This window comes from Lepisma saccharinum, chromosome 16 (assembly GCF_977018435.1).
Source record: "Lepisma saccharinum chromosome 16, izLepSacc3.1, whole genome shotgun sequence".
Lineage (NCBI taxonomy): Eukaryota > Metazoa > Arthropoda > Insecta > Zygentoma > Lepismatidae > Lepisma > Lepisma saccharinum.
Genome location: NC_139244.1, coordinates 43,158,868 through 43,184,808, shown reverse-complemented (window position 1 = coordinate 43,184,808; position 25,941 = coordinate 43,158,868). Strand labels below are relative to the sequence as shown.

At 39.5% G+C, this 25,941-nt stretch overlaps 1 protein-coding gene across 3 annotated transcripts in view; it reads right to left on the bottom strand.

The window, feature by feature from the left end:
* garz (Sec7 domain-containing protein garz) overlaps positions 1 to 25,941 on the bottom strand; it is a 116,953-nt gene that overhangs the window by 43,868 nt on the left and 47,144 nt on the right. For all 3 annotated transcript variants that reach the window (XM_083138083.1, XM_083138084.1, XM_083138085.1), the window contains exons 16-22: positions 24,661 to 24,784; positions 21,315 to 21,523; positions 15,829 to 16,065; positions 15,306 to 15,405; positions 3,903 to 4,079; positions 3,596 to 3,713; positions 1,487 to 1,629 (exon numbers count right to left, since the gene is read on the bottom strand). In XM_083138083.1, the coding sequence (XP_082994209.1) occupies positions 1,487 to 1,629; positions 3,596 to 3,713; positions 3,903 to 4,079; positions 15,306 to 15,405; positions 15,829 to 16,065; positions 21,315 to 21,523; positions 24,661 to 24,784 (1,108 nt within the window). The remainder of the gene's footprint in view (positions 1 to 1,486; positions 1,630 to 3,595; positions 3,714 to 3,902; positions 4,080 to 15,305; positions 15,406 to 15,828; positions 16,066 to 21,314; positions 21,524 to 24,660; positions 24,785 to 25,941) is intronic.

Genomic DNA, 25,941 nt, shown 5'->3' with positions numbered 1-25,941 from the left:
TGTCTGTCTTGCATGACAATGCCATGCTTCACACTTCTGCTAAGACAACTGCAACACTCAAGGAACTGGGATTCACAGCTATGAAACATCCATATTCACCAGATTTAGCTTCTTCGGACTATGCACTCTTTTACAGCATGAAAATGAAAAAAAGCAGGGTGTTTCAGGATGCAGAGGCCTTACATACAGTTGTTTGCGAGTAGTGTCGCCACACTCCACAGGAATGGTTCACGTGCTCATGAAACTTCCACATCGTTGGCAGCAATACACTCAACTAGACGGAAGATACATCCACGAGGCCTGAAAAGTTCACGATCCCAGCTCGTGTTTTTCCGTCAACAATCAGGTCAGTCTCAATCAATTCCAAACGGCCCAAGTATAAAATTCTGGCTGTACAATCTGTTCCTTGCAGACCATCAATCGTCGTTGATTCAGAGTGGACTGAACTGCAGTCCATGCTGAAGATGATGGTTTACGGATAAATAAGTTCATTAAAGAGTACCAAAATACTAACCTCCTTTTGTAATCAATGTTGTCTTTTAGTTATTTCAGAGGTCCAATCTTTGCACAATAATTATTACACTAATATGTGACTCTAACCCATGTTTATTTTTCATAGCAGTAAATCTCAACAATTCAATGTTAGCAACGAAGCAAATAATGGCTCACATAAATCTCTGAATTCAAATAAAGTGACATAAAATACTACATTGAAATATTATTACAAAGTGACACATATTATTATGAAAAATATATAAATGATGATTATTATTATGTTGATATACACATATACTGTTTGACCAGCAATCCGTGCCAAGAAAAAGGGGACCATCTTGAGGGGAAGGCAGGTGGGAGAATGCCGTTCATGGTTTCACGTTGAACAGCATTACCAATCTGCAAGAATCCTGATCCACCAGAACGTAACGAACGGAAACTGAGAAACATTCACAGAAGTAAAGGATTGTGACAAGCCGTTTGTCCTTCTTCCAATTTCAAATAGAAGGATAGCAGGGTAAAGAATTGCAGTTTCACACACCGCCCCACGGCCAGAGCACTTTCAATATCTTATCAATATTCTCTGGTTGGCAACATTGCTCTCTTTCCCCATGTGACACTTGCGCTTCAGAGAAGCGACTCCGTGAACTCCCCCAATTTACGACTGGACTCTGCTATTTCGGTCATGCACAGAAAACTCAAGAGCTCTCGGATCGCTGGTCAAACAGTACTGGAGATTTTCCATTTTTAAATGAAACCAAGTAACTTGTGAAATATTATTAAATATTATGGTTTGTTAATGTAAGCACATTAGTTACCAAATTACACTGTACCCATTTAATAATAGTGTACAATAAACATTGTCAATGATTTACAAAATATTACAGCATTGTAATAACAATTCTAATCAAAATATTGAGTTGTTACATGGCCATATTAAGTATTAATTCTTTATTTGTACCACATTAAGAAGTACAACTGTGAAACTTACTTTGACCAATTCCTGAAGCGAGTCCAACCGTAGGAATTTTGATTCAGTAATCAAGTGCTGGAGATGGCAATCATGCACGCATCTCTGAGCCTGTTTCATGTGCTCCTGGTCTTCTGGTGTTGGACCTTTCTGGCTGGCAGGTTCTGAAACGAAGGGAACAAAATTACAATGTACCGTCCATGTATTTAACTACAGTTTAAATCTTCAAAACCATATTGTCATTAACATCTGTGAGCCAATAGTGAACTAGTGTATCATTTTGGTTCTTTCATTGAAAATAATCAATAGTTGGTTAGTTGGTTGAGTGGTTGCCTGGAGAGAGTTGCCATTTGGGAGACCCACGTTTCATTACCTGGGTGGGTGTTTTCAGATGGCAATTTTTCCAGCAATGTGTCTGCATGTAGTGGCTCTGGGGTTTACCCAGCCTCCTATAAATGGGTATCAGAGCATGGCACTGATCACATCACATTCACAAATCGCAGAGGCTGTGAATGTGTGGGGCCTTTCCTCCACATGCAGTGGGGGAGTAGCTTTACCTTTTACCTTTAGTACATACGATTATTGCACCTTCATTTGCATAAGATAAATAACAAAATGATACAATGCCACACTGAATTGCAAGTTACTCTTGGAAATATCTGATAGGTAATTACCTGCAATATTTATTAAGGTATTTATAACCTGATATAGAAAAAAATCTATAATTTAGCACACACTGCTTAAATTTCTATGTACTGATTAATAAGATTATCTCTAGAGAAAACTTATATTACATAGCATTAAACATATTCCAACAGGTTAGAGGTAAGGTAAAAGTTTCGCATGCATATAGCACCGTGCCATGAAGGCACATTTAGGGGATGTTGGCTGTAGGACCCCACACATTCTCTATCTTGGTCATTTTGCAAGTGATGTGATCAGCACCACATTCCGACCATCTTTACCCATCAACTCTAAATGGATGCATGAACTGAATACCTGAGGAGGTCACTTGCCAGTGAAGTGGAAATATCATCAGCGAAAAACAGAAAAATTTGGAATGTGTGTTAAAAATTAATTTTATGTGAAATGACTGATTGCATTGCGATTACATGTCCAATCAGCAGGAACTTCAATAGACCAATAATAATTTATCTGCTGATACCTATAAGTCACCAATACTAAAATTACCAATAATATATGATACTTTATTGATTTAATATCAAATTGCAAATGTTCCAATTAAGAATATGAATATTAATTAACCTCCTTAATTTATGTAATGAGGTGGCTGCAATGAGGTTTTGCTTTTAAACATTTACTTTACAAGAAAATGACACCTAAATTACATGCACAAAAACGACAAAAAAACTTTGCACTAAATTACAGGCTGTTTATAGATATAACAGATCGGTAGAGGCACATATTTTTTGTAAATAAAAAAGTAAAATTTCAGTACAAAAACAAGAGTCAATTTCGGGTTCAAAAGTGGTAAATAAAATGAAATTTCGCTGTTATAGCGGTGAAAAAGCACCATATAAAATGACATTTTGGTTTTAAAAAATGTGAATATAATCCCAAATTTGATTTTAAAACTGCACAATTACACAAAATACATATATCCCTTCTAATAGCACATTAAATCATTACCAGAATATTAAGCTTATGACTGTATAAAGACGTCCATTTTTGCTTCTCAAATATTTACAGCAGAATTAATGAATGTCCCATGAATTGCATAACTCACAGGATACTTCAGACTTCAGAAAGTGTTATTTCAGATTTCGTGTTTTCGTCAAAAACGAAATATGCATGCCTCTACAGATCGGTAATTTTGTCAATTCACTGATGTACTGATATGCTTATATCACGAAACAGCAACAGAGTAGAGTACCAATTAATCTGTTCCACCTAAGTACTTTAAAACCTTTCTACATTGGCCTGAGAAGAGCACTGCGTAAAGTGGAAAGCACTACTTAAAAAATCAATTACATTACAGAATGTAAATGCACTGTATCCATGTTCAGTGTTCAAACTGAATGTGAGTCTTAAAAATGCATGATGATAAATTGTTATTCAAGATTCAGCCCCAACAAAGACCAATGTTTAATTTAAAAATAGATTTGGTACCGGATGTCAGAGCAATGTAGGAATAGAGTGAGCTCAGAAGTCCTGTCTCTGTCTTCTGTGATGGCATCTCCTCCCTCATCAAAGATATTTTTCCACTGGGTTCAACAAAATCTTCTGCCTAAAAAAATAAACATGAACTCAAAATATATCAATCAGAAAACATAGGAATAATTTATATTCTATGTATAAAGAAAAAAAAATTACACTATCAACAATTTATGAATTTTCAAGGAAAACGGTGAAAACTAAATAGGTAAATTATAGTAGATTCCCTCCCTTGTTTTACTTGTTATTAACAGTAACTTACCTCCACCAGCACCTTTGGCAAGAGTTTGCACCTGAACAGCTGCAACATGCAGTCCAGCACATTCTTCCAGCCCTCATGCAGAATGTCTCCATGGCGATGGGCTAAGTTAAAAACGGTCATAGCAGCCAGCTGCGCCTTTGGGTTAGCACCGAAGGAGATTGTCAAATGTTCTGGTGACTGCAAAGGAAAGACAAACACTATCAATTGATCATCTAACTAAAGAATATTGTTCACTTCTAGATCACAGAATTTCAAGGTGAGAATAGTGTGATGCAATAATGATAAAATGTTTTTATTACCTGAGGCAACACGTATTGAACGGCCAGGGGATAAAAACAGGTAAGCCAACACTCGTCAAATTCCAGAAAAATGAATTTCAATTGCAAAATATTCAACATGTAAATGACAAGGTGCAAAACAAATATGCTTTGATGAATGAATGTGTCAAATGGGCAAGAATAATTGCAATTTATTTTTCTTTCATGTATATGTTCTTTTCGGACCAGCGTGGTCATAACGATTCAGTGTGTATATAAATATTTTTGTGTATGTATTTGGGTATAGTGTAGTAAGGGGTAAAGAAAAATGATCCGCTTCACGTATCCTTTTTCTTTTCCCGAGGGCCCGGGATATGTATAACCAACCAAAGGTTGGGTATACATCCCCAATACATACAGGCAGCACTCCACTCCAACCAAAGTACAAGGCCAATTCAATTCAGGTAGAATTAATAGGAATAGACATTCCCAGATAGGTTAAGATTAACAGAAATTAGGCCTAATTAGTAAAAGTATGATAAAACATCAAAATATTAAGTAAATAATAAGCCCCAGACCAAAATTCATTGGTTATCAAAAAAACAACCTTTTGTTGATAGATAGAATTCAGAGAGCACATGTTACTTTTCATGCAATTTTTTTATTAATACAGATATTTTCAGGATAATATTTGTGCAAGCACAAATTAACTTGCTTTCCCTGAAAATAACTGCAAGTCACAATTATTAGTACAAATAAACCACAAAAACATAAAAAATCCGATGTTTTTGGACAAAAGACAATCGGTCTCACAGCACCAGAGCCATCTGGTGAGAGTCAGTGGAACTAGCCCTGACTAGACTGCCATCTATTGGGCTTCTCAAGGTACTTGATAAAGGCAAGTAACCCAAGGTGCTGTGAACCAATCAGATGGCCTCATGGGCGTGGCTACCAGACAATGAGTCTGCGATAACTTTTAACATGAGAGGAAGCCATCTTGATTTCACTTCTTGCTAACAGTTGGTACAGTTAACATCGCTCCAAGTTTTGGGCCAGAGTAGGCCAGTGGAGAGAGGACAATGGAGTCACCATTGTGTGAAATATCTAATAAGTGCTTGGGAATAGTCCTGTAGTGTATAATATGGACGAATTACAGCACTTGAAGTGCCTTAAAGTGCATGGAACCAATATCCATGAAAATTCTGAAATTCTCAAAACCACATGGTGAGGACAATGAGCCTTCAGGATACCATGATGCTTTGTATCCAAAGACATCCATAATTAATTGGCACATCCTTTGTGATATAGCTCCCTGAAACAGTTCATTTGCAAGACAATACCCATATATCTTAAGATACCGATATATTTTTAGTGTAAATTCACAGAAAATCTCCCCATTTATAGTTGGAGTGACAAGTGTGTGCAACAAGGCCCAGGTGTGATAAGGTGAATGCAGAATATGTAAGTACCATGTTTTTGTTACCCATTTGTTGGTTCCATATGTAAAATCAAACCTATAAGTTTGTGCAGTGCTTGTATATAGTTAAATGTAACAATACCCCGAATATTAAATGTGTCTTTCCAAGATCTTGATTTATCAATTCATATTTGGGCGGGTAAGTCCGGGAAGCGTACCTCTCGCTCCGGAATAACTAGGCTGAAAGTCCCTATGATAAACCAGCAATCATTCCTCGGAATGGATGCTAGTCTACTGGGGACATCCTCCATGTTAATGGTCACTGGAGGACAGCGTAGAGCTGCACGGGGATGGGTGCGTCCAGGTTGCACAGCAGAGTAGTTTCATAGGTTCAATCAAGCCCAGAGTGGGTGAGTAGGTTAGGTTAACCTATCCTATTGTTCGGCAACGTAACCTGGAGGCACGTATCCCTGGACCAGCCGCGTAGACGAAGCCATTCGACTCCCGAATATATCGTCTGTCTTTTGTCTCTCTCGCAAACGCGGATCGCAAGATTATGAGACTCAATACCGGCACTCCCCAAATATGAATACCAGATCAAGGTCGCTGGAACGGCCAGCAGGTCGTGGGTTCCCACCCAACGGTAGTGCAAGTACCAATAGTAACCCCCAACTCGACCTCATTGTAGCACTGCTCCAGGAGCAAGCGAAAGTCTCTGAAAATGTTAGTCAGAAGCTTGAGGCACAGGGTCAGAAACTTGATGCACAGGGTCAGAAACTTGATGCGAAACTTGAGGCACAGGGTCAGAAACTTGATGCACAGGGTCAGAAACTTGATGCGAAGGGTCAGAAAATTGATGCTCAGGGTAGGGAATTTGCCAAGGCATCGGCGGAAGTAAATAGGAAACTTGAAGCCGTAAGGACGGAATTCCAGGCCAGACTGGACTCCATCCACAATGCCACCACGAAGACCTCAGAATTGTTAACAAAGCAAGTAGCGTCCAACACCAATAGAATTAACCAAATAGAGATCCAATGTAATGACTTAGAGTCAAGGTTAGAAAGGGATTTTACGCAAGTGTCAGGCCAGATTTCGCAACTGAGGGAACTCGTTGGCGAAGTGCAAGGCGGTGACGATCAGACCACCACAGCTCAGATTCTAGGGAGGTTAGATGCCCTAGAAAATATATGCAGAGAGCTCACTTGCAGTGACCACATGGTCACGATCGAGAACAGGGTTCTCGAGCAAGTGAGGAAGGAAATGCCGAACTGCCAGGTGGAAGGCCGCAGCTCGCATGTATGCATTTCCGAGGGCCAAGTCACTGAGCAGCGCACCTCCTCACAACAAAGGGTTGGTGAGGAGCAGCTGCCAGCAGAACAAGGGTCTGACAATGCAAGCCTGATGAGAATTCTTGCTTGCCTGGAAGGGATGGAGAGACGAATTACTCAGTCCGCCCTTCCGCTGATGTCAGCTACCAAGCCCGTCTCACCTGCACGGAATGTGTCTGTCCACCAGGCCTTGTACCAAGCCAAACGACGACCTAAGGGTTACGAAAGCTCTGACCAGAGTAGTGGCTATGTGTCTCCCCCTAACAAGTACCACCCACTTGGTAACTCCCCGGAATCCAATTCCGAAAGCTCGGATGCCGAAGTCCGCAGCCAGAGGAAGAGGAAGAACCGGAGGAGGAACAAGAGCAAACCTAGGGTTAGGTTTGCTGATCTCAAACAGCTCCCAACCTTTAACGGGCAGGGGAACAGGCTGGCCTCAGATTTTGTGCAGGAGTTTGAGAGAGATCTCACTCTCCTGGAGGTAGATTTGGCGGATGCCCTCCAAATAATCTCGTTCTGTCTACGGGACGAGGCAGGGCAGTGGTACGAGAGGAACGAACGAAAGTTCAAGTCCTACTCGGATTTCAAAAGGCAGTTGCTCTCATATTTCCAAGGGGATGGGTGGAGAGCTTCTTCCCTTGCGAAGGCCCTCAACGAAAGGTACAACCCATCCCAGCACAGATCAGTGCACAAATATTTCTGGCGCCAAGTCAAAATGATTAGGCTTGCGTTGCCAGAAATCGCCGACAACCAGGTTTTCACCCACGTTGTGCAACAGCTGCCGCGCAGCTTGAAGGACCAGTTAATCCTGGCTCCCTTCGTCTCTCTTCAGGAGGTGGCCAACTCCATACTTCGGTATGAGAGTGTGCAAGTGCCACAATATCCTGAGAGGGAAGTTGCAAGGCCAGCACGACCCAATTACGGGAAAACCACGACTCGCATTAACCGGACCTATGTGAGTCGTGGTCAGGGTGAAGCGAGCGGTTCATCCAAAAAGGAGGACGCTCACATGTGCAAATCTGCGAGGGGCTCCCGGCCTAAGGAGTACCCAAACAGAAAGGTAGACCGGAGAAAGAGTGGAACGTCCCAACGTAAGAGTTCCGCCAGCTCACACGGGTCTTCCGAGCATCTCGCTGAGGTGCATCCAAATGTGCACAACCAGGGAAACTAGGTAGGCAACGTCCTGACGTGGGGAAGGGCGATGCCAAACCTAAACCTGTCCCACAATGTTCAGATTCATGCAAGCACACTCCACTGATAAATCAGTATCAGGCAGTGGGTGATTCAATGTTGTCACGTCTTGCGCAGAGAAAATTCGGGTATCCTGTCCAAAGAGACAGTGATGGTAATTACCACATCGGACTTTGCATATCTGGACAAACCTCAGCGCAGTTGCTCAGTGCTTTGAGAAGGGAAAAGTGTGTTTATAAAAATGTGTTATTAATGGTATCCACAAATGATATGCTCCGAGGGAAGGACACCAACCAGGTGTTCCGGAACCTCCAGGATATCATTTACACCCTAAAGAGGAAAGGTGCTCAGAAGGTCATTGTTCTGACTCCTCCACCAGTTCCCAGGTTAGCCAATGAGAACCGACACAGGTTCTGGGCCATGTATGACTCATTGATTGCAAAAATATTATCCCTTGATGATAATAGCAATGTAAGGGTTCTGGATTCCTCATCGAAATTTGTGCACAAGGGCCAAGAAATGAACATGTCGCTGTTCGAAGAAACCATGGGTTACGGTCAAAACATGAGACCCGACCTGGTTCACTTCAGCCCACGAGGTATGGATGCCATACTCAATGCACTCGATGAGGTAAAATGGTTCACCAAACCAGGTCACACACCCAAGGGTAGACAAATGGAACCTCGACAGAGCGAGATGAATGCCATTCTGCCCTATGAGCAACCCTCGGGAAACTAGCCTGTGCTATTCTCGCTGGGGGTGATGGTGGCCAGGGTGTAACAATTCCTACTCGGTTAGTAAGCATGGAATTTAATAGTGAGGAAACTCATTGATATATGTTTTGTACATTTTTCACTTCCCCAAAGAATCATAGTAGACAATGGTCCCCAGTTAGGGCCAAACAATTCACTCAGGAACTCCGTTATGGAACACTTTCATATTCTGACAGGTGAAAAAACCGAATGGGATCAGCAATTGTTCATGGCTGTATCCCGGACGGCCGAAAGGCGAAACAAAGCCAACAATAAGGTAAATGAATCACAGCAAAACAGGACTGTGATCAAAGTGCATGATTTAGTTTTTCTTAAATCCCATCTCCAAAGCAAAGCTCTAGAGGGACAGACCCACAAATTGTTCCACACCTTCTTCGGTCCATTAGTTTGTAGTGATCAGGTGACGGATAACATATTTAATCTTGTTCATTGTGTTAGCGGTAAGAGCCTACCCAACCAACATGTCAATAACATGAAGTTGTGGAGGTGTAGCTATAAGGTGTATAGTCATTACATTGAGAAGCTCAGACTACTACATCCGGTGTTAGCATCGAGAGTACCTCAAAGAAGTTAATTCAAGCCAAGGGGCCTCTGAATTCAACGAGGACTCAACCTCAATCCCGACGGGGTGCAGTCGTTTCCCTACGACTTGCTTTGTCTGTTGGTAAGACGAGTAACTGCGCACAAATGGCTCCACCCTCGTACCCTTGTGATACTTCCCCATGGAAACTGTAGATGTCTGCTCGTCAGCTCTACGTTTCTTCCTAAACCCGATATCAGTAGGACCTAGGAGAGAAGTACGCGACGGTACGGCTCCTGCGCTATAGTATTAGTCGCATAAGAGGTATTGGTATCCCTCTAGCGCATCCAGGGTAAGATGCACGGATAGGAGTGTACAACAGGTACAAGATGAGGAGAAAAAGCTACACATTTTTTGAACACTAGTATTAATATATGTTAAAGGTCAGAGGTTGTGTGGATGAGGTTCTGTCTGGTCTGTGACATTCACCCATTTGTACATAGGGTAGAAAATTTTTTGTCAGGATCATGTAAGGGATTATTTTATCATTGTATGCAAAAGTCAATTTCATTGTTGTATGCAAAAGTCAATTTCATTGTTGTATACAAAAGCCTATTTCATTGTTGTGTACAAAAGTATTATTTCATTGTTGTATACAGAAGCCTATTTCATTGTTGTTTACAAAAATATTATTTCAGTATTATATGCCAAGGCAATTTCATTGTGGTATAAAGGGTAATTTCATTATTGTCGACCAGGGCCATTTCTTTGTTGGACACAAAAGTGAGTCCAACCGTCATATAGAGATTTATTTCCCTATGAGTACAAATCTATGCTAGATCACTCACTACCAATCAAGCAAAATATTGTTTAGCAATCATTGGGTATTTGCACTACCGATGGGTTAGGTTCGACCAAACCAGGGTTAGCGGTAATAGAAATATGCAAGCACCCCCAAACATATAGGGTTGTTTATGAGGAACAACCCAAAACCAACAAGGGTAAGGTCAAAGCCTGCGTGTGAAGTGGGGCCAGTGAGTACATCACTCCAACTCCCCCTCAGTGTCACCACAAAACCCCGGAGCAAACATACAAAGTGCATGGTGTCATAGGCAGCAGCAGACCCCCAAGCATATTATACCAGGAACTAGAGACAATCTTTTCAGCGTTCCAGCAATATGGGGAAGCAGGGAGTGTGTCAGGGGTTCGTAATCGAACATTGACATCCAGAAACGAACCACCATGACAATCCTACAAACTTCACAAAATGAGTGCATTCCACAGATTGTACACAATCCCAATGGGCAGCCAGGTCGAAGCATTGCTCGGCCAAGCGAGCAACAAAAACTTTTGATGGCAACGCAAAGTGCACAAAGCCAGGCGACAGGGATCTCCACCTAAGGAGATATTGAAGAACAATTGTGAGGTGATCAAATGTGGACAACATACCAAGGTGTATGGTGAACATTTTTTGAAGGTACTGCACCCTCAAGTGAATGAGGGGCAGATACATTAGATACGTACCTAAAAACTACTAAGCAATTCAGTTCGAATACAAAAACTGTATTCAGTGCGACAAAAAGCAGACACAACATGGATAACTAAAATCATTTATTGAAAACTTTTAAGTGTGTGTTATATTAACCATGTATATACCGTCTAGAAAATCGTTCGATATATCGAACAGAACAATATCTCAAACATATATCCAAGTGACAGGCAAGAATAATTGCAAATTTATTTTTCTTTCATGTATATGTTCTTTTCGGACCAGCGTGGTCATAACGATTCAGTGTGTATATAAATATTTTTGTGTATGTATTTGGGTATAGTGTAGTAAGGGGTAAAGAAAAATGATCCGCTTCACGTATCCTTTTTCTTTTCCCGAGGGCCCGGGATATGTATAACCAACCAAAGGTTGGGTATACATCCCCAATACATACAGGCAGCACTCCACTCCAACCAAAGTACAAGGCCAATTCAATTCAGGTAGAATTAATAGGAATAGACATTCCCAGATAGGTTAAGATTAACAGAAATTAGGCCTAATTAGTAAAAGTATGATAAAACATCAAAATATTAAGTAAATAATAAGCCCCAGACCAAAATTCATTGGTTATCAAAAAAACAACCTTTTGTTGATAGATAGAATTCAGAGAGCACATGTTACTTTTCATGCAATTTTTTTATTAATACAGATATTTTCAGGATAATATTTGTGCAAGCACAAATTAACTTGCTTTCCCTGAAAATAACTGCAAGTCACAATTATTAGTACAAATAAACCACAAAAACATAAAAAAATCGATGTTTTTGGACAAAAGACAATCGGTCTCACAGCACCAGAGCCATCTGGTGAGAGTCAGTGGAACTAGCCCTGACTAGACTGCCATCTATTGGGCTTCTCAAGGTACTTGATAAAGGCAAGTAACCCAAGGTGCTGTGAACCAATCAGATGGCCTCATGGGCGTGGCTACCAGACAATGAGTCTGAGATAGCTTTTAACATGAGAGGAAGCCATCTTGATTTCACTTCTTGCTAACAGTTGGTACAGTTAACATCGCTCCAAGTTTTGGGCCAGAGTAGGCCAGTGGAGAGAGGACAATGGAGTCACCATTGTGTGAAATATCTAATAAGTGCTTGGGAATAGTCCTGTAGTGTATAATATGGACGAATTACAGCACTTGAAGTGCCTTAAAGTGCATGGAACCAATATCCATGAAAATTCTGAAATTCTCAAAACCACATGGTGAGGACAATGAGCCTTCAGGATACCATGATGCTTTGTATCCAAAGACATCCATAATTAATTGGCACATCCTTTGTGATATAGCTCCCTGAAACAGTTCATTTGCAAGACAATACCCATATATCTTAAGATACCGATATATTTTTAGTGTAAATTCACAGAAAATCTCCCCATTTATAGTTGGAGTGACAAGTGTGTGCAACAAGGCCCAGGTGTGATAAGGTGAATGCAGAATATGTAAGTACCATGTTTTTGTTACCCATTTGTTGGTTCCATATGTAAAATCAAACCTATAAGTTTGTGCAGTGCTTGTATATAGTTAAATGTAACAATACCCCGAATATTAAATGTGTCTTTCCAAGATCTTGATTTATCAATTCATATTTGGGCGGGTAAGTCCGGGAAGCGTACCTCTCGCTCCGGAATAACTAGGCTGAAAGTCCCTATGATAAACCAGCAATCATTCCTCGGAATGGATGCTAGTCTACTGGGGACATCCTCCATGTTAATGGTCACTGGAGGACAGCGTAGAGCTGCACGGGGATGGGTGCGTCCAGGTTGCACAGCAGAGTAGTTTCATAGGTTCAATCAAGCCCAGAGTGGGTGAGTAGGTTAGGTTAACCTATCCTATTGTTCGGCAACGTAACCTGGAGGCACGTATCCCTGGACCAGCCGCGTAGACGAAGCCATTCGACTCCCGAATATATCGTCTGTCTTTTGTCTCTCTCGCAAACGCGGATCGCACCCAGACGAGAATATCCTCTTGTGTAAACAATAAGTCACCAACCCACGGCACCTCCTTACTCCCCCTTCACTGTGTTTAGCATCCCAAAGCTTTCACTCTTTAACCACTTTATTTATTCTGTAATAGTAGAAACCGAGATCAAAATTACGTTATGGATTTGCAGTGCTCAAGAAGTTTATTTTCTATTATTTCTCACCCAACAAATACCGCTGGTGACGGGAGGTGCATGCTCGAATTCCGCTAGAACACTACTGCTTTTCTTGGTGTCACAGAACATTACATTGCAAAGTGAAAAATCGTGGGAAATGGCCTGTAAACTTTTATACATAGTTTTGCTCATTCCATCTTTACTTTTTCTAAAAAAAAACAAAAAACATTTATACGAGGCACATTCAGGACCCTCAAACTAGCAGTTAGCAGCACAATATTTCTTCCATTTACACTCTCCATATGATATTATTTGGCCAGTAATACATTTTAATTATTATTCTCTTTTTACTTAGGTTTTCTTTCATCTAAAGTACATAACAATCAGAACATTCCCTCATTTTGTGATGAGTTTATTTCAACCACATTGCACATTAGTGTCACAATCTTGAATGGAATACTGTTGTCATATTCAGAAAAAGCAGAATTTAAGCTTTACAACGATATATAACATGATAGGGTTCCGTAAACATGAAAAATGAATGCAAGTCACAAAAACATGGAATAGCCCTGTACGGTTTCATTGATTGATTGATTTGGTGTTTTAAGTCCACTTTATACACAGTAAGGCTAATTGGGACTGGACCTACAGTTTAAAGTGGGGTCTGAACCACTATGTGCCTCCACCGGGTACAGGGATGTCGGAAAGGGGGGGGGGAACTTGCCCCCCCCACTCATCAATGAGGAGGGGGGGAAATATGGTCTCTTTGTCCCCATAGTCGTGCCCTAAAAATTGAGACTATATTTTTCTAACTTCTTTTTGATTCTGAAGAAATTTTGAGAAAATAATTTTGCACTCGTTAAATGAACCTGGACACAAGTTTCTAACAGCAAGAACAGGAAGTAAGTGACTGACAGATCCCTAAGCAGATTAGAATGGCAGTTTGGTCTCTTCAAATAAAGTAGAACATGAATTGTCTCCCCCCACCCTTTCCCCTAGGAATTTGCTACTTCTGTTTTGAGTTCCACAAGGTTTTGTACAGGTGCTCTCACTTGTAACAATACTCCAGGGAGGAGGGCAGAGTTCTGTGCACTCAAATAACTGCCTGCAGCTCCTAAATAGTTACTACCAGACACATTTCTGCAAAACAGGTGCCGTGGGGGAACCATATGTCCTTTGACGAATTCCTGGCCTCCATTTCTCTGCATGTCTCGTGCCCGCAACTTCTTTGGCGGGAGAATATGAAGGTTAAGTATAAGCAGATGCAAGTTACGAACGTTGTGTCTGGAACTTTTCAGTTGAAGTTTGGTGTTGTGTTGGCCCGTTATCTATGGTGAATCGCCCCGGTGCATCGAAACAGTGCATCCATCGACCACCACGTCGTATCATTATTATGTCAAATTTTGATTACAAAAAGGTGGTCACAGGTCAAGAGTGGAAGAACCAGAACAAAATACGTCTTTTTTGAGGTAAGCACAGTAGAATAACATTTTCTTTGATCATTTACCTGAGAGGCAGCGATTGTAGTAAAACTGCCAATATTAAAAAACTTAACAACAAGATGTTCGATTTCCGGGGAAGCACGAACATCATTCCTTCATTCATGATTATCATCATGTGCTGAAGCCGATTACAGATGTATGAAAATCGGCAGAAATTGACATATCGGCATCAGTATCAGAATCGGCAAAAATCCGATATTTAAAATGGTACAGATTATACTAGTGTGTTCAGTGTTGCTGAACAGATTTGCGATAAGAGAAGAAGTAGGTTACTTCCTGAAGTGCTTCCAAATCTCGTATTTCTGAAGTTGAATCTGGCAGAACAGGAAATCATTTTGCATTTAATGAACTTTGTGACATTTAGGAATATAGGGTATATAAAATTGGAATCTCCACCCACAAAATAAGTTCCGATGTCCCTGACCAGGTATCGAACATGGGACCCCTTGATTACAAGGTGATGTATGCTACCACTGCACCATCAGGAAGGCTCTGTATGGTTTCATATTGGCTGTCCAAATTATTCTGTGCATAATACGCACCACAGTTTTTGGGGCCAAATTTTTGGAAAAAAGTGTGCATTATACTGGGTAAATACGGTACTTTGCAGTATTTCAGTTACATCAAACATTGTGTTTAGATGATACACACTACCGTTCTTAGTGCCACTTAAATATCTACACAAACAGTTTACCGTAAACACTATAAAAATATGTGTTGTTTATTGCATTACTGCACTTAAGCTATATTTACAGTACAAACAACTTACGTACCTCTGTCGAGCTAAGGAGAGTAGTGAACTTGCAGAGTGAAATCACCAGGTTGTCAAAGTCGTTGCTCATTCCATAGTGAGCTGATATCATGGCACACTTCCTACAAGAACAGAAAGGTTTATCGAATGCAGGAAATAAGACACATACAAATAATGTAGCTGCTGCTTTTAGTGCATTCAGTAGTCATGAAGAATAACTTTCTTTCCACGTTGTACTGTCCAACTATATTCTATTCACCAATAAAAGATACATACAAAACAATTGAAGAGTTTTGGAAGTCTGGCATTTATTATATCATCTCAATGTGTCATTTTGAATGGTGGGAGGGAGTAAAGGCAGCTGGAGCAAGGTGCAGATTACATTACATCCACTATGGTAGAGACTGAGAAGGTGTGTCTTAAACCTTTAAACCTATGCCAATGCCAAGAAAATTTTACTCTTCAATTGTGTAGGAGTTATGGAATTTTAACTGCTTAACCAAAACTGTTGACTAGTTGGAAATGTTTATAAAGAGGAACTTTACCTAAACCCCGAAATGGCTTTCTTGTAGATGAGAGCATCGTTGCTCTTGTCGAACACAAAGCTGAGAGCAGCAACGGTCGGGCCCCAAATCAAGGAGAAGAGGTCATGGTCAAACAGCCCATTGGGTGCATGGACGAACACTCCATCCTTGCTGGCTCCTCTCCTCAGCAGAACCTTCCACAGGTAGTTCTCCCTCACGATCCCAGTCTGCTCTGCCGGCATCACTATCTCCTCACTCCTAGACAATAACATACACAGAACTTTTCAGTCTAAATATTGAAATTACACCTTAACGCTTACAATACAGCTTGGTACATTTGCTGCACCAACAGGTATTTCCACAAAATACAACATGGTACAGCATATGTACCAAGACTAGTTTTTGACATTTGGAACATACTATGGCTCAAATTATGAATTTCCCCCCCCCCTTTTTCCTCTGCTACATGGATCTTGAAGTGTATCGTTAGTAATTAGTAAATAGTAATTATCAGCCTCGGTATTACTTCTATCCATCAAGGTAGCAGAGAGGCAACGATGCAGATTGTGCAATGACAGGGTGTCTACCAAAATAAAAATTCCAAAATTCTTTACTTTTTCATGACTTCTATTTAGTTTTTCTTAACTTTGACCCCTACGAAAAGGCTACTAAAGATGAAAACTGAAACTGTATTTAACAAGAGAATTACATTTGCTTTATCTATTAATGCATCCTGTACTGCATTTGGCAGACTAGAATGTTCTGACATCTAGACTCACAGTCAGTATAATCTTATGTGAGGCTTGTGTTGATCATCCCTATATATTTGTGATTTGTGTATCGGCATTGGTGAGTATCGGTTGTTTTTTTTTTACTGATACCAAAGATTTTCAGTGGCTAGAAGAGCGGGCAAACACAACAGCTCGATTCAACATTTGTCCTTTTTAAAAGTTCATTCACCATTCCTTGTGACAGATTGGGAAACCAGCACAGGAAGTTCCATAGATTTTCCTAGAAACACTGGAACATAAACCCCACCCTTCTGGGAAGCAGATGACAAGATCAAAGGCATGGGTAATTGAGAGCTGAACCCAAACGTGACTATGAAGTCATAGAAAAGCTTAGTTGACACTGTGGGAAATAAACCATTCATTGCCAATTCTTGCTTGAAGCTCATGGTGGTAAGATAGGTGGATGTTTTTAACCCCCCGTTCCACTAATGGCGGGTCAGGTAGTTGCGAAGTTCTTTGGTAAAGAGGGATGAAGGTCACTGTGAAATTAGCTTTGTTTTATCTACTTTCAAGCGCGACGGTGAATCAGCAATTTATACTTATCCACTTCACTTCTGTCCTTCGTGTGACTGCCGGTATCAGCCAATGATGACTCTCTATTTCCGCCGAAAGCTAGCCCCCGTAGCGGAGTGGTTAGCACATCGTGCTACAACACCAGGGTTCGAATCCCGGCCTGGGGATGGATGTTTGGGACTGTACATTCATCAATTTCATCACTAATCCCATCCCATCAAAAAGGGACTGGATCTAAATTTTAAAGTGGGACCCGAACCACTATGTGCCTCCACTGAGTATCGAACCCGCGATCTATTTATTACAAGGCGACGACGACACCATCAGAGGTGCCCCTCTATAAAGATTTGTGTACACCACTACTTACAATAATGCACATAAAATATTTATCAGGAACTTTACTTTTCATCAAATGGACGTACCATCATTCTTTTTGTTATTCAATAAATATTCAATTTTTTACTTCTTGTGACACAAATTTCCTTGCCATGACTGTTGTTTTTACACAAATTTTAGCGGTCTTAACTACACGTAAGCTAGATGATGAATATTTGCTGTTTTATCTCTGATTTTATAGCGTCTTTTTACTATTTATGAAATAACAATATTTTTTAGTCAAGATAGAGAACAAAATAAGTTTTAACGTTCTCTTTCCTCCGTGTCTTAGTCTGTGGTTACATACAACAATACTCCACACGCATAGGAGAAATTAAGTACTAATAATTTTCATATTATTACAAATAATTATATTAACGTATTAAATAGAACAGGGTGGCTACTATAGGACTATGATAAAATTCAAGTATAATTCCCGGTTTTCGAGGCAAGTTCTCAAAAAATTCAAGGCCACAAGCAGATGCTTTTTCTACTTCAACCTTGCATATTACCGCCTCTAAACACCCACACACATGCACCAGAGGTGCACCCACGAACTTTTGTTTGGGGGGGGGGGGGGAGTACCAGGATAAACGTAACAAAAATTATAATAATAATAATAATGACATTATTATGACTATTAATATTATTATTAGTAGTAGTAGCGGTAGTGTCAAAGCATGTGTGTTGGAACAAACAATTTTAAACATTTTTTTTAAAAAAACGTTCAATTTCACATTAATTAATAATGTAAAACAAGTACACAAACTGTATTTTTGACTGGCAGAAAATGCATGATAAATGCCTTCCGAATATTATTCTTGTTGTACATGTATAACTTTCATGTAAGTACAATATATGTTTTACATATATTCAAAATGGAGTGATGTAAAAATAAGAAAATACATGCCAACACTAAATTCTGTATGTATTCAAATTACACAGTACAGCATATACGTCTATTATTTATATTAATTACATAATCAATTCATCCACCTCACAACAAACCAACAGCAAAAATTATATAAATTGTCTCTCAAATGTGCACGCTCCTTTTCCGGCCAACAATTGTGCATGCATTTAAGACAAAATCCATTAAGGGGAAGTCTTATTTCTCTCTCTGGTAATTTACAGTGCATTACAGAAAACAATCATATTGCGAGTGAAGCGAACAAGGACATTTTTAATCCATTTTTTTTTGCAAACTGAAAACAATATTGATTTAATAGGACACAAATAATTTCACGAGGCGCCACGGCCGACTCCCGCTGCTCCCTAGCTATGGCTCTGAACTTGACAATACTAAGAAAAGGAGGCATTGCAAGTGAAGCGAGCGAGAAAATTTTATGAAATGTACTTTTATTTGCATAAAATTTGAAATCTAGGAAGATAATTGCCCTTCTGTGCCCTCTGCAGGTGCCCTTGGCCATCATTGTTTGACCCCTTGCCCTCCTTAGAATTGATTTCCATTCATTGTTGGGGGGAGGGGGGGGGGCAATACATCCCTGCCCTACTGTGATTCTGTCACTGATATGCACACACAAATATAGTAACAATATGAAGTGTCTGTGTGATTCCAATGTATCCAAACATTCTAATTTAATTAAAAGGTATATTTAAAACATTTAATTTGAGGTCCTTAGTTTACATTTGCCATTTCACATACTCAGACTTGAAATACATCTACAAACACAAGTCACACAAATGTTATGGTATATATTCTATCTGCAAAAAACTTGACTGTGTAAGAATTTCAAACTCAAATCTACCTAATCATCTTCAAGAAATCTTATCTTGCAATAATTTTCTGTCTCGTCAGATCGCCGTACAAAGAACAGTAACAAAGTAAACAGATCGAGAGATTTCTGTTTTATTTTTCACACAACAATATTTTCCTTCCTCGATAAAAATAAAAACTCAACTGTGAAAATCTCGCCTCAGGGCATTTATCAATATGTATAAATTCAATAGGATTTGGATTATTAAAAGTTGCAATTTTTCACGTCTACGAAGAAAGATTCAAGCAGAATTCACGCATAATTCCCGGAGCCAATAATTCACGCACAATTCCCGGTGAGTAGCCACCCTGTAGAAACAATTTTATTATTATATTTCTGAGACACTTTGCAAGGACTGGCACCCCAAATTATATAATTCTAAATACGTGCCTAGTGATGTACGAGTTAGTATGACTCGGTAACTAGCCTTTGTTATTTTGTACTGGAATTATACAAGCATCGGTATCGGCATAGATATCGGTGGGTATCGGTCATGGTATCAGTATCGGGAAATGGTGGAATCGGCTCAGCTCTAATAATTTCTTGACTTTTTATTGACTTCTTGACTGATTTATTTACTTTTTCTTGACTGATAGATGCCCTGAATGAGGAAGGGAGGCAGAGAACAAACATGAGGTGTGCAGAGTGTACCATGAATCTCTAAATAGATCCCTGCTATCAGGCATAGAATACCTGCTAGGAGGAGAAAGGTGGTGTCCTGAAGCAGCTGCCTACTGGGGTCAAGTTATAAAAAAGAATGTAATTTTGCGTACCGGTTATCTTTTGCCTCATATTCAAAATCGTTTTGTGTCTGTCCCTTTTCAGAAGAGGTGCATATTTTTGTGTAGGAGAGTGGCCCATATACAACACAACAAACATGCACCCTTTTCAACCCTCCCATCCCTCCATGGTTCTCGAGTATCATGTGCTTGTAGCCTGGCCTTTACTGAACAAAACGAGGTATTAATAATAACCACATTGTCAATAGATATAAACGTGCAATTCTTTGTGCAATCTTGTACCTCAATACAATGAAACTATTTTCAATTCTTCTTCCCTGGCGCAGCCTCCACTGGGGGGATTTCAAATTTCATTTAAAAAATAGTTTTATTTGTTCCTATTGTTATTCAAGCTGATGGAACAAAATTGTTCTCTAGTAGTACAGACTTGTGTGTGGCCGTGGTGGCTCAGTCGGTAACGCGTCCGACTATCATGCTAAATGTCCCGGGTTCGATCCCCGGCCGGTTCAAATCCGGAAACTGTCGAATGACATGGGTACCTGGGGGGTAAAGGCAGTCAGGGGCATGATGCTGATCACATCACCCCACTCACGACCGGATAAAGAAAGTGTGGGGCTTTACCCCCACACCCCCTATACGCCTTCATGGCATGGTGCTAAGCACAGGGGAGCACTTTACCTTTTTTTACCTTTAGTAGTACAGACTTATAGACAGGTCTGTACTGAACAAAACGAGATACAACTCGTAACACCGCAATTGGTAGTTAATGAGATATAATAATTCCTTTACAAAAGTACAGAATTTCAAAATTTTCAGGAAAACAGCTCTGTACTTGGCAGAAATACTGTACTGGGAAAACTGCTCCATATTGTAAGGCTTAACATACACATACCACTCACAATTTTCAAAATGCCTGGCAGAGAACCATGTTTCTTGTGACAACTTCATCTCCACTTGCAGGTCCAACACTTAATTCCATTCCCATTATTATTTTTTACCTGCATCTGAAGATGGGGCTTGGGAAAATTTAAACGTTTCCACTGGCTGATGAGTGTTTCCTATTTCCTTCTAATATATACAGTGAAACCTCGATTTTACGTTTTTCAGGGGACCATGGTGAAAAAACTTAAAATCTGGGAAAATGTGAAATCAAGGAAAGTTTTATAACATTTTGCTATGTTGGGACCATCAAGTTTGAATGTTTAATGCGGAAACATAAAATTGGGGTTCTGCTGTATATCTACAACTACCAGTAACTATAATATTCCTGTGATTGATTTTGTTTTGGACTCTACACATTATCCACTTACTTAATTGCTGTGTACATTTCATCCAGCATGTCCTGGTCAAAATCCTGGCCTCCATTCACTCCCTTCAAGTTCTTCTTGAAGTCCTCCACTGTCATTGGATTGTTCTGCCTCTTCACGTTGTAATTGTGTTGATCCACATTCAGCATTATGACTGCATACGCCAAAGTAAAGGCTGAATCAGCATTCGCAAAGGGCTCCGCATTGCATTTCTGCAAAGTAAATTGGAAGGCATTGCAAATTATATTGGAGAGAAGACAGCACAGTGTTTCAATATGGTATAATGGTAATAGTGGTAGTGGTTTATGCTAAGATGTGTGTCGGTCATATTTTATGAATGAAGTTTATTTTATATTTTCCTTAAGTTATATAGCCACCTGGGTGACTCAGCCTGTTCAATGGCTTACTCATCTGACCACCAAAGGTTCCGAGTTCTAGCCTCGACCTTGGCACACTTTGTGAGTGTCCACCCGTATGCATCCATTTCAGATGATCAACATTCCTCATTCACGATTAGCCAAAAGTGACCGAAATGGGATGCCAAAAAGAAAAAAAACACAAAATGCAAATACAAATATTTGCATCACAAATTTTCTGTTCTATAACTACAGTTTTACAAGCACAAAACCACCTTTAGTTTGAGGAGATTTCTTACTCCCTCATTAGCATACAATATTTCTTTACAATAATATTAATGCAAATAAATTACTAAGGAAAAAGAGATGTGAGGAAATACATTAATACAGAGAATCATATATAATTCTTGAAGTTTTCTGACATTGAATGATGTAGAAATTCTCATGGGATAGCTAGGTCAGTTCCAGATAAGTCTCCCATCCCTGAAGATGGGAGTGATCTTATCTCTTGAGAGCTCGGAAGCATATCTGGAACTGACGTGGCTTATATCCCGAGAAAAATCTCTTCATCAATTTTATGTTAGTAGTAATATAAAATAAAAATTCAGTTGACGTATTAATTTATGTGAGAGTAAAAACAAAAGTATTAAGATGTGAAAATAATTTTAGATGCAATTGGTCATTAGTGGGAAATTAAAATTTTAATACTAACTGTACAGCACTGAAATACTTAATTATTTGTGAGTTCAGAATTTAGAAACAAATGACTAGAGACCAGACTTTAAAGCGAAAAACTTTCCTCTAAAAAGGACAAAAATAGGGAAAATTATTGCCAAAAAAAGGGGGGAAGGACTATAGTTTTCTTGCACTCCACTAAAAATACTATTTTAAATTTCATATTAATGTATCCCTTCTTATATATGAATGGTATACATTGTGCTTTAATTTAAAATATACTGCTGGACAAAATAAACCGGACACTTGCATTTTTTGTGATAACGCATAAATTCTGATTCGAAGGCTAAGTAAATGTTGCAGAAACGGAATTAAGTACGAATGCATAAACAAAGTCCGGATCTATGAATAGTGCATATGGTACGTACTACATGATCTGCCAAACATTCTGTAATACATTGCAAATCAGATGTCAAATATTAAGGTGTCCGTTTTTTTTTGTCCAGCAGTATAGTATTTTTAGTGGAGTGCAAAAATAAACTATAGTCCTTTTTCATATCAATTTTTTGAAGTTAAAAGTACAGCGAATATCATACCATCTGTTTCAATGAAAACTTCCTTGCAACAGCTTACCACATTCCATAGATTGCTGCCACTTTTACCTGGATTCTTCATTTCACTGTCACTCAATACTGTCGTCACTGTCACACAGTTAAATTAGAACTATTCTAAGAAACTTGACAATAAATGTCTAAATACAAGATAAGTACACTTTCAACCCAACAGGCATACCGCTTACAATACATTTGTTGCTGCACAGGCGCAGATCACATTGTTTCAACAATCGCTGCAATGTACTTCCAAGGTAAGGTAGAAGGTGCTTGTTCTTTCTTTCCTCTAAACTGCACCAAATAGACAATTGTTGAAGGTTTTATTCAGGCAAAAAAACAGTCCTACAAAATATTTGATATCTTGTCATTAAAGGGACCAAGGAAGATTTTTTTAAAAAATAGGGGGAAAAAGAAATGTAGGCTCAAAAACTAGTCAACAAAGGGACCAGAAAGAAACATATTTTGAAAAGGGAATGTCCACTAAAAAAAGGGAAGTCAAAACCATGTAATCGTCTTGGTGGAAGATAATTATCAACACTGTTGATATTTATTGCATGGTCCATGTTGAAAAATAAAAAAAGGACTTCCCTTTAAAATACAGTCTCTACAAATGACACTAGAAACTGCAGTTGAAACAACATTAATAAATATCTGAAGAAGGGAGCATGAGTTCTCTAGAATCATAACCAAACAAAGTAAATCTTGTTCTAGTAAAACTGTGGGTATGTAACAGAAAAAAAATCAACTAGGCTTTCCATGATGTACAGTACTTCCCAAATTTCAACACTAAATTAATTATGGTGTACGTAATTCCTAATTCTTTTTATAGTTTCAAAAATATTCTAAAAGTCCGAGTTCTGCCAGATCAAAACCCACTGCAATAAAACTGGGTGTCCTTTGGGGCTCACACTAGCTTTGTTTTGTTGAGAATTTGGCTGCAATGGTATATTAACATGCTGTACACAATGACTATTGAAAGTTCACTGATAACACACACCAAATCGATTATGTGATTTTAATTCCTTGTATGCTAAATCTGTGACATTCTTCGCTAAAGCAAAAAGAAATCTCAAAATAGAAGAGGGAAGAGATTACTTTGTGAGGAAGTAGGTAGGTTTTAAGGTTGAAGGTACCATTTTGTGTAAAACAACTTCAAATTGACCTTCCACATGAATATGAAACAACATGACTAAGTTCATTAATGTTTTATGTTCATTGTTTGAATATTTACACTGTTAATTTTCATGTTCATGAACAAAATTCACTCTGAATGCACATTTACCAATAATTCAATAAAACTATACACAGATGTGCCCATATCAGTGAATACCGATATAGTACTAATAATATGTCGTATCCCTAGCTTATCATTGTCACAGACTAGCTCTTGCAATCAGCTTCCTGACAATTTTGAAAGATTTAAATATGAAAAGTTGTACACAAACAAAGAGGTGCCCGTGGCTTCCTAGAGAATTCACAACTGTGAATCCTGATTGCATCTAGGAATGAGATGTGATATTAACATGCTTCAATAAATACGTACAATCTATCAGTCACCACTTCTCTGCAGAATATATCCCTGCAGGAATGTGACAATCACAAATCATTAATAAAGCTGCAATTTTTGAGAAAAATAATATTTGATCCTTTCATTTCCTATTTCAATGATTAATAGCGAGGTGAAAAAGAGTAAGACAAATCACTTACGTGCCAGTGATCAGCAAATTGCTCCAACAGCAGAGAGATGAGTGGAGCCTCCCCTGGAAGCCTGAATGTTTCCAAATACAGTCTCAATGCTTCATCTATTCTCAAGTCATTAAACTCAAAAGACCTGAAAAAGTAGCGTTTTTTTTTTTAAAAAATTGAACACCTGCTACATCTAATCAGTAATTGAAAAATCATCAATATTGAAATTCAAGCTAGTTCAGAATATATATTTATAAATTTTACTACATATTTTCCATTTGAGCTATACTATTGCACAGTCGAGTCACGTTATTATGACCACCAGCTAATATTCAAAAGGTATCTGGAGCCATGCTGCCTGCAGTGCACCCTACAGCTGCTGGAGGGTGCATGGTGGAGGATCCATAGAGCAAACATGAAGAAGTAGTCCCACAGATGCTCTATTGGGTTCTAATGTGGGGAATTAGGGGGTCAGGGAAATACTTGAAAGTCTTGGTCGTGCTCTTCCAACCACCGTCCGACATTTCTGGCCATAGACATGTCACATTGTCTTGCTGGAAGATCTCATCCACACCAGGAAAGAAAATCAGCATGTGATTCATAACCAAATAGATTGAGAGTACTTTCCACATGATGAGTGCTCCCAGAGAATGTCACGAAAACATTCCCCAGACCATAACACTGCCATCACAAGCTTGCGTTCTTCCAGCAGTATTTGCAGGGTGTTTGTTCTCCGCAGTTTCTCGCCTGATATACCTATGTTCATCCATTTGATGAAGCATAAAATGGGACTTGTCAGAGAAGGCAACCCTTCGTCAATCAGTGGAGTTTCAATTCCGATACTGCCGTGCAAATTCAAGCCTTTTCCACCAATGCACCTCCATTTGCATAGGTGCAGTGATCATCCATTTGCATTGGAGTCCTGTACGCAGCAGGTTCCTTGACACACATCTCGTAGCCTCCTGGTTCATTTTGACAGTGAGCTGCTCCACTGTGGCATGTTGGCCGGCCCTCACGCACCTTCGTAGCAAACACTCACCTCTCACATCAATGGCACATGGCGCACCGCATTTCCACATTGGTTATTCACAATGATGCCGCTTGTCCTCTCATGATACACTTTCACCACAGCAGCATTTCAGAAATGCTGCCACCCTTGGATAGAAACCGATAATCATCCCTTTGTTTGCAACTCGGATAAATCAGCTAGTGATATGTATGTGCAGAAGTCCTATCAGGCACCTTACATACACACCACGCTAGTTCACGGCACGTGATGTATTTCATGGGCTATGCACTGCC